The sequence below is a fragment of the Fulmarus glacialis genome, unplaced genomic scaffold, assembly GCF_000690835.1.
Source record: "Fulmarus glacialis isolate BGI_N327 unplaced genomic scaffold, ASM69083v1 scaffold41154, whole genome shotgun sequence".
In the NCBI taxonomy this organism is placed as follows: Eukaryota; Metazoa; Chordata; class Aves; order Procellariiformes; family Procellariidae; genus Fulmarus; species Fulmarus glacialis.
Window position 1 is genome coordinate 47821 of NW_009210697.1, and position 9872 is coordinate 57692.

General features: G+C 41.9%; 1 protein-coding gene across 1 annotated transcript; it reads right to left on the reverse strand.

Annotated features, from left to right (window-relative positions):
- Positions 1-296: 296 nt before the first annotated feature.
- Positions 297-7339, reverse strand: LOC104076403 (chromosome unknown open reading frame, human C3orf52). Its single transcript, XM_009577251.1, is given in 6 exon segments — positions 297-368; positions 371-596; positions 2465-2535; positions 3421-3554; positions 4126-4249; positions 7172-7339. Coding segments are annotated over 6 exon segments (795 nt in total).
- Between the last annotated feature and the right edge of the window lie 2533 nt (positions 7340-9872).

Here is a 9872-nt window from a genome sequence, read left to right on the forward strand (position 1 = left end):
GATTAAAATTTGTTTTATAAGTATTCAGATATGAATATACAATAAGGTGAAACATTTTATTTATTTGGCTCCCCGTTATGGTACACACACATATGAGGAGATTTTCTTTGTGCGCATAAAATGCAAGAAGAGATCTGAAAAGTTTGGTTGGAGTCCGTAGCTAACCAGTCTCATCACTACTCCCTTTCTCATCAGACGACCAAACAGTGAATCCTAGGTTATAAGCTAAGCATAACAAGACTTTCTTGAAAACGGAGTATTTTAAAATTTTCTTAATACTGTTGTGCAAAATATATTTACCAACAAATCTCAACATCTTTCCAGAAAGATTTCCCTCCTTTCAAGTAAATACTTCTGCTCGTTGTAAAGAAAGTCTCTCTAACGTACAACACTTACATGTTAATGTGAGAGAAGTCGGGTCAAGCTTTAACCTGTTACATTCAGATGTCCCAGGATTAAAAGTATCATCTTCGTCATAAATATTTTGACGTAAAACGTTCCTTATAAAATCTGGGTTCATTGTGTTTTCCATAAACCCCTCTGTTGATGGTGGCACAGAAAACTCTAGCTGATAAAATACAGTGGAGCTTTCATTACTGAAAAACAAAGCCAAGTATGAATTCTTTCACATCCCCACTGGGTCTTTTTTTTATTGAAAAGACTGACTTTTCATATCAATGTTGGCATGGATTTTTTTAAAACTTGTTCTAAAGAAGAGCATTATAAAAGAAAACTGCCATCAAAGATTCCTCCCTCTCCCTCCTCAGAGCAGCTCTTGACATTAACAGAAATTGGGCACATACCTGAAGCCAACCTGAGACAAGTTTTCAAACGCACAAAGGGCAATTGGACACGTGTCCTAATGGAGTGAGGTTTTCAGCACTCGTGCTTCACAAGCACATAACGATAAGAGGTGCTGCGAGGTTATCTGAGAACCTGCAGAAAGATTTGCTCTCCTGCTAGTAGTACCTGGGGCCTCCCAGCTGTGCTCCTAACTCAGCTCTGGAGTGGATTACGCAAACCACCAAACTGGAGTCTCTCTCTGGAGATTTCATTGTTTGCAATCTACTAAATCCACTGACTACAATTTGACAGTTACATTTTGTACTCACAGAATTTAAAATGTCAAAAAAGTAGTTGGATGGGGGAAAAGGAGACAGAGAGAGAGAGAGGTAGAGGCAGAGAGAGAGACACACACACACACACACAAAGAGGCAGAGAGAGAGAGAGATCAGCAAGTCAATATGTATGCAGAACTATAGCTTTGTACTTGATGGTCTAAATCATAGTTTTTACCCATAAGGCTAAGGAGCTACAGCTCCGTCGTTGAACAGAGCTGGCATACCCAAGACTGGCAGAGCAGGGGAGCACATTCCCCGGAGTGCCCTCAGGACTGCCCCTTGCCGCAGCCCAAGGGGGCTCTTCCTCTGTTTTTGTTCTCTCAAAGGCCTTGGGACTTTGCAAATCTACTTTCCTTGATTTTCTCCTGTCTTTCTAATCCCTTTTGTAACAGTGCTTTTTCAGAAGTCCTTGGGGAAGCTCTCTGACTGCCTTCCTTTGCCTCTCTGCTATCTCTCCATGGCAGGACCACGCTGCAGCTGGCCTTTCCAGCCCCGCTTTTCCCTCTGCTGCTCAGCCTCCCTCCTGTTGTAAATCTGTGGTATCTCCGTAGATTAAAACTTTACAGTCTCAAACACAGTAAACTTTAGTGCCTTCCTCCAGTGCCAGTTTCTGCCGAGAGTAAGAGTCTCCCTCTGTTCCAGCTTGAAGCTTTCTGTTGCCTCTGCGAGGCAGGCCGGGATGTTTTTCCCCTTCTTCCCACCACTGCTATTCCTCTGGCTCCACCAGCCTTTGGTGGCTGAGCTTCTGCTTCATGTGTAAGCGTCTCCCACCCAGGCTAGCCAAGCCCCCACTCTGCCACCTGCTCTGCTCTCACTCCTGTTCCACCAGTCTCTCCAACACGCTGCTGCTTTAAGATTTGCTCCTGTTGTCCAAAGTAAAGTGGTCCAATCAAACCAGCAATGCAATATTACTGTTTTGGCTCTCATGACTTGTATGTCCCTGTTGCCTTTAGCTCTTTTGGGAACAAAACCGTTCTCCCCTCCCCATGAACCAGGTTTTATTTCTTTAAGGCTATTTAAGCCATGTTGACCTCAAGTGGTTCTAGCAGCTCATTTTCCTTTTAATAAATATCCTTGAATATGTTTATTAAGGGCTACACTAGGAACCAAAGACAACAGAGACGATACTTAACAGCAACAAAATGTTACTGTCATATTATTAGCAGCACTTGCCATTTACACCAAAGGATGCTTCGACCGGTTTTCACTACCTGTATATGTAACTTTCCCCCAAACAACCTATTTTTCACAGATTTTAATGTTGTGCATATTTAGATAGGCACAAGTATGTCTCACCAAAAGCCTGGAATTTTCAGATAATTTTGGTGACAGAAATTGCTTACCTGAAATAAGCCACCTGAGCTGACCTAAAATAGCGTCCTAGAGCTGGAGATGAACTGTAGACATCTGTTAACTTGGAGAGAAAAAAGAAAAAAAAAAGAAAAAAATATTTCTTCCATTCACTCTCTCTTTTCCCCATAAAAGAAAGTACAGCAAATCATTCTTACAAGGTGTTTTAAGGGGCATAAACGCAGGTGCTGAAGGTCAAATATCAGCAAATATCTCTCCTGGAAAAGGTGCACAATCCTTTTAAGCTTGACAGACAAGTTAATCAGTGTGTTTGAGTGATTACTGTATTACCTTAACACAATGGAAGCATTCAGGGTGAACTAAAAGTATGTGCTCATGTTGCCATGTGCAATTTATGTTGTTTGGCTTGGGTTTTTATCCATACCAAAAAGCTCTTCTACTCTTACTTGGTAGAGGGAAGGGTCTCTCTACTGAGACTCCCCTTCCACAATAAGTCTAAATCAGCACTGCCATGCCTGCTCAGCTTATTTCAGCCGTAACTCAGAGCTGTGATGGCTCAATGGAAATGGCAGCTATAAACCCAGGCTGTACTTGTAGGACAATGCAACACACAGGATTTTTAGCCAGCACTGGGTTTAGATGACCTTCACAGGCCCCTCCTGACCTAAATTATTCAATGATTCTATGAAAAAAGGTGAAGACCATGTCACAGTCATTACTCAAATTTGGGAAAAAAATCAGGCGTGGTTTTTTTTGTTTTTGTTTTTTTTTTTAATCAATGTAAACTGCTTGTGTGCTTAAAAGCAGACAATTCTTTTTTCTAGATCAGGTCTTAAGATTATACTAGAAAAAGTACAACTCCGAATTTTTTGAGGGCTTGCAAATGACTGAGTTGCTACACAGAGAAATGGAAACTTCTTAAAAGGGAAAGCACTGAATCTGTGTTACAAGCAGAATCGGCTTTGCCAAGAACCACATCAACACATACCCTCTTAGTAATGTCTTCAGAGAAAAGGTGTGGGAGACCACACATTAACTCCAACGTTCCCGAAAAATTGCGACAATTTCCACTATTTAGTAGTGCATCAGGATCCCAATAGTCATCCTCATCCGTGTAAACATCTAATATTCAAAAGAAGATAGAAAGGGGGTTCAAAGTTCCAATTAGCAGAAGTATTGGGGAAAAAAAAAACCCCTCTTGGCTTTCTCCAGGGTGTCTTTCTCACAAATTTCCTAGGTAATGACTGACTGGGAGTGACAGAAAGAAAGTGCAAGTCACCTGAGGAAAAGTGACAGCACATGGAGGTCAATCACCCGCCCCTATTAGCGAAAGTCAGCTGCTTTGGGAGCCTGACAAGCACTGACATCACATGAGGGGATGTAAATGATTCATTGCACTTGTTGCAATGTTACAAGCATCATTTCCATCCTCATCCCCGACTCTGTTCTTACATTTTCTCACTTAGCTACAAACTGGAATTGCCATCTGATCAGGATACAAGTTGCTTGCTGCCTGCTAAAATAAAAGCGTTCACATCCACTACTCAACACACCACCCTCTGCAGTCAGCATCCCAGTCCCTTCAGCAGTTTACAGAAGGAGTTTAAAGGATGCTACTGCTCAATTTGTGTTATATTAGATTGCACATATTGTACATTTTTATTAGAGGATGAACCGAGAGTGAGATACTTACTAGAATAAAGAATTAGGCTGATGAGAATGACCAGGAAGAGTACTAGAAAAATTGTACTTATAACCATCCATAGTTTACACCTCCAGAAAACTACATTCCCACATGATTTCCAGTGATCTCTCTCCTAGTTACAAAAGGAAGGGGCATGTTGATTAATGAAATAAGGTGTGAAAAAAATATTTAAACATGTCTCTACTGTAACATTTAGAAACAAAAAACCCCACATAAGTGGGAGAGTCTCATTGGTAAGCAATGCCCTGCCCCAGGGGTTCCCACCATTAAGTACTGCTGCAGGTGGGAGTGTAGACCTGCAGAGAATAAAAGACATTCACAGGCAGATTATTACTTGAAAGAGACAGGTGCTACAAAGGTGCTTTCATGGCTTCCAAATTTTTCTTTAAACTACATAGATTTGATTCACATGTTCCACAAGCTGTCCTTTTAATGTTTGCCATCTCTCCTAACCAAAAAGCTGTCTGTAGAGGAATTTCCAAAATCATTCACCTCTGCAACATTGATGATATCAGTCTGCATAGCTCCTGGATGCCAGCACCCAAAGCAAGTGGACTGCTATTCATTAGATACTATTGCATTAAAGAACACTGTAAAATAATTGAGACTTTTACAGCTGACTCCCTTTTTTTTCAGAAGATTGGAAACTTGAAGGCTATTGAGTACATTTAACAGAAAGTTTATTAGAAATCTCACCTGTTCTAGGAGATCACAAGGAAACTCTCTTCAAAGAAATTGTGCGTGTGTGCACTTTCATATAGAGAGAAAGGACAATACCTGCCTTTCATTTAATTTTTAATAAGAAGTTAGTGGCAGAAGTTAGTGCTTTATTAGTTACCCCAACAGTATTAATATTTTAAAAAAAAAAAAAAAGTTTAGGTGATATAGCAAAACAAATAAAAAAACCCCTCCAACTATTTTGTTCCACAGCCAGAAGATTGAAGGAAGGGCATGAATTCATAAAAAAGTAGACCATGCTGCCTTTTTAATTCCTCCTCCTGTCATCGACCATAAACCCAGCTGTAAACTCCATGTCCTTTTTGGCATCAGTATGAGGCGAGGAAAAGCACATGCTGTAGGTTGTCTGGGCCACACACGTGCAGGTTGGCAGGAACTAGCTGATGGCTGGAGGCACTAACCCAGGTTACCTTCCTTTACTTTTTGAACTTTCTAAGAACCCAGCATAATAGAAAGCCTTTCACTGAATTTAACTGACATCCACCAGCTGGCTCAAAGCTTCTTTGGGGGTGGCAGATGAACAGGGGGAGAAAACAGACACCCACAGAAACATCTTACAAGAGTAATTTTTCCAGGAGCGGGGGCAGAGAAAGGGAAAGCGCTCTCTGCAGATACCCCTGCAGGCAGAACTTTGCTTTGGTGGAGAACGACAGGCAAAGGCTGAATATGGTTTCGGTTACAGCATGCTTTCAGGTGTAATCATGTTTACATACATATTTTTTATTTGATTTTTAAAATGTATTAGAATAATGAAGCTTCAATTTAATACTTGACACTAGCATATCATTTCATATCTGAAAAAAGAAAAAAGCCAGTAACTACTGCCTAGAGTACAACTATGAAATCAGACATAGTAATGTCAGTTGAGACAGACAGTTACCAAGCCCAAGTTTCGATTGAGCCACATATTTAGACCATCACAAGAGTGTAATTCCTAATCACACATAGCAAACAGGGTTGATTTCAAGCAAACATTTAGCTCCCCAACTATCCCCTACCAGCTGGGCCAACGCCCTCTGGACATTGCCTATATACTATCTATCGCAAGACTGCCGGGAGGGAGCAGCAGCAGAGAAAATTTCTCCCCAGTGGGCAGGGCAGTTCTCATTAACCTGCCACCCGAGCAGGAAGCAGAGGGTGATAATTTTCCAGCGGTCCCTATAGGATAGAAAGCCAATTGCCAGAATCAGCAGAAACAGAGCCCAAATGAAAGCTCAGTTCTGGGGAGGCGAAGGCTAAACAGAAACTTAAGGGTAAAGTTTCTCAAAATAGCCAAGCGGATCTCGCTCACCCCTGCCTCTCCTCCACCCTCTCCTGTTCCTCTTTGCACCTCCCTAGAATTTGTCCAACTCTGCAGCAAGCTGTTTCAGCTTACCAGACCAGAGGAGAAGTAACTGGCCCCCGATATATATAGTAGAGTGAATGGGGTTTTTGCCTAGGCGGTGGAATGAATCAGCCCAGAGAGATGATCAGCGGGGCTCACACAAGGAAGCAGTCGCTGTCGCTCGGCCAGGAGCAGGAAGGGAGGGGTGGCGTGACTAATACAGACGAGCTCTCGGGAGGGCTCAGCCATCCCTACAGAAAAGTGGGAAACTTCTCAGCTCTGCCACAGCTATTCACTCTGCTCTCGAGTAAGTAATGAAAATCATTGTCCAACAGTCACCTGTGAGTATATATTGCTCCTCTGCCAGCATTAGTCTGTTCCATAGCTTTCAGCTAAATGCTGGGAGCTACCTCCCTCAGGACTCACATGCTGGTCTTAACTGAGGCTTTGGGGCACTCTGTTCATACCAATTCACAAGTGTTAGCAACTGCGAATTCCTCAAAGATAAAAAGAGAGAGAATCCAGCATGGTCTGTTTCAGGACATCCTATTCTTGTTTTGGCAACGCTGTTTTCTGATTAATTTGTTCTGAAAGAAAGCCTGGTTTTAATATGGGTTTCAACTTTTCTTTCTGGTTTTGAGCCTAATCCCACTGACAGCACATGAAAGGAGAAAGCAAAACTCACAGTACCAATTACAACTTCATTTCCTAAGTTAAATTTCACAAACTGCCAAGCACCAAAAAATAAAAAAACTTAAAATTCCACTCCAATATTAGAATACTTCATTGAGAAGAAGAAAAGAAATATCTTTAAAAGGTCTTTAGCCTTTACTTTCAAGCGAATAACCTTTCCCTCTCCCTCAAACAACAAATTAAACCACCCTTACAAGACATTCCTGCAAAGTGTCATTTCTCTTGCTGTGTGGTATTTTCCCCAACAGCAAGCATCAAATGAGCAAGTGAAATTCCTACCTTTCTTGTTTGAGCATTTAGAGGCTTGTCATGATCAGCCTGACTTTCCTCCACATTATCTTCTTGTAATTCAATAATCTCATGCTCCTGACCAGAGCTTTGCCTTTTCATAGCTTCTGTCTCTGTGCAAGGACCTCTGTCTCTGAAGAAAGCATGGAGGCAACTCATTTCCTTCTGGTTTCAGCAGCAGTTCTGGTCAGCAGCAGTTCTGGTGTGAGGCTGGAGACGGTAACAGTAAGAGCTGGGATAGTTTTCACAGAAGTGATCTCAAAATACTGATAAATAAGGGGAATTCCTTGAAAGGACAAATGATCTCAGTAGCTAGTGCAGACGACAAATGGGAGACGGAGGAAGTATCGATTTGCCTAGTCGCTGCAACAACAGCCCTCAGCTGTGCAATACTAGGTTTTCCAGTTTGTCCACCTTACTGTACCAGCCCTTGACAAGCACGAGCAGGTGACTAAACCTTCAGCAATGTTGTCATTTGCTGAGGCAATTTTGAAAGGAAGTGGATTGCTTTCCCTGCTGCTGTCAGCTGAAACAGTAAAATACTATTGCAGTTATACGCACAGATAAACAGATGTTGTTCTCAACAGCATAAACTGAGTAAAGGATCACATAGCTTGTGGTTTGGTTAGGCTGTGAAGGGAACTTATAATATCCATCAACACTTCCAATTTTAGTCTCCCTGTATAGTCAATAAAGGAATGAACGTTACTGACCTTTGTTCCGTGAATTGTCCTCTCTCTAGCTGTTACGTAGCCTAAAATCACGTTTGGTGCTAGAGGTCCATTTATGTCTATTCACATACTATCCAACCTAAACCTGAGAAGCCACTTCCATGTGAAAAAGCAAAAGGACAAATCTGAAGAGAGGAGGAAGGTAGCCTTCAATTTCAGCCTGTGCTGTACAGGGCATGCTTTTATGAAGCAAATCATGGTGTGAGTTGAGATCTGGTCTGCACTAGCTTCCCACATGAAGTCTCCCATGCTACTTAGAGTCACTCATAACAACTTACTGCAGCCAGGGGCTGATTCCTCCCCTCACTCCCCCAGTATCCTTCATCCTACCTCCTCTCATTTCTCCTGTTCTGACTCCATCTTCATGTTTCTCCTTCCTCCCCACTGAGCACCTCTCTCCCCTCTGGATCAAAAGGGTTGGACAGGCAGCTGGTAACTGCACTCTCGCTCACTTTCTTGTCCCAGCACAGAGAGGAGTGTGTTAAAAGGAAAAGAAAGCCTCTTTCTCCAACTCCCTCCCCTGCTGGCTGAGCATCCACTCACAGCACTGCTCTGTCTTTTTCCTGCCAAATGCTGAGGATGCTTTTCTTCCCCCCAGATTTTCCCATTGTGCAACACATCTGGTTACTGACGCCTGGAACATTCCTGGGGGTTCAGATCCCTGATGTCATGTCACAGCCATCCAGGCAAAGGCACTCCATCAAGCTGAGCACACAGCTTAGTTTCATTCAACAAATAAAAAGAAATACAAATTGCATACCCCACCTTTTGGTTCTGGAGAATCCTTAAAACTCCGGAGGACTGAGGATGAAGCTGAGCAGTCATCAAGATCAAAACATGCATCTGGATCCACAAAATATTACCTGGTTCATCTTCACTAGAAAAAGCCTTTACCTACAGGTTCTTAGTACTCCTGCTGGAGAAGAGCTCCGTTTATTTCATTTCCACACACAGTAAAAGACCTCACCTTCCTACTGAATTGTCTGAAACCAAGACAGTTTTTCTAAGTCAAATGAGTTAATGATTATGGATCTCACCCTGCAAAAACCAAAGTCCTTTTATTTATGTCTATGAAGGAGCTCCTCACAAAGTCTTGATTTTCTTTCGTCTGGGTGATCCAACTTCCACACTTGGTGCCTTTCTTGCATGTGAAGTAACTGAGCCTTCTGATGCATGGAGCTGAGAAACTCTTAAAGAAAACGGGAAGTTGAGAACCGATCTGAACTTTCTGGCCTAGGCTTTTATCTAAAACAGAACAGCAGAAAAACTGTTTTCTTCCGTAGTGAAGACATCTCTGGTTTCAATATACGGAAAAGAAACTTGTGCCCTTAAATGTGCGCTTGAGTAAAATGGGCAAGTTAGGCTCAGCTTTACAAAAAGAGGAAACTCCAAGGTATAAATGTAGTTCTGATTGCAACTGGGGATTAGAGTTTCAGAGGCATAACCGATTAAACGAATAAAACACAACTGCTTGCCTTTTTAGCATGTGTCTATTAAAAAGGAAGATGTGAATAACCAACTAACTAATAAAGATACTAAACCTCCTAAAATATAGGCTTTGAGTATAGTTTATGTAGTAAGTTTGACACAAGCATTGTGGGGGCAGAAATGCCCAACACTAGCGCAAGAAAGGAAGGAAAAGCAGTATCAGTGTTAGACATAGGAATCTCACTGCATGCAGATTACAGTGCTAGCTCATTCCAGTGTTTTCCCCCCATGCTGCCAAGGTGGGCCTAAAACTAAACAAGGATCACCTGTTTGTGTACTGTAGAATAAAAGTGTGATGTGTGGACGGCAATGACTGCTATTCAAATTGTCAGCTTCATTTTTTTTATTTTATACGTTAAAGGTGAAAGCTAAACACTTCCAAATACTGAGCACAATTTTAAGACCATCTAGAAAGACCATCTCAACAGATTTTTATTAAACCGAATATCAGCATTCTTAAGTCCCATAAACAG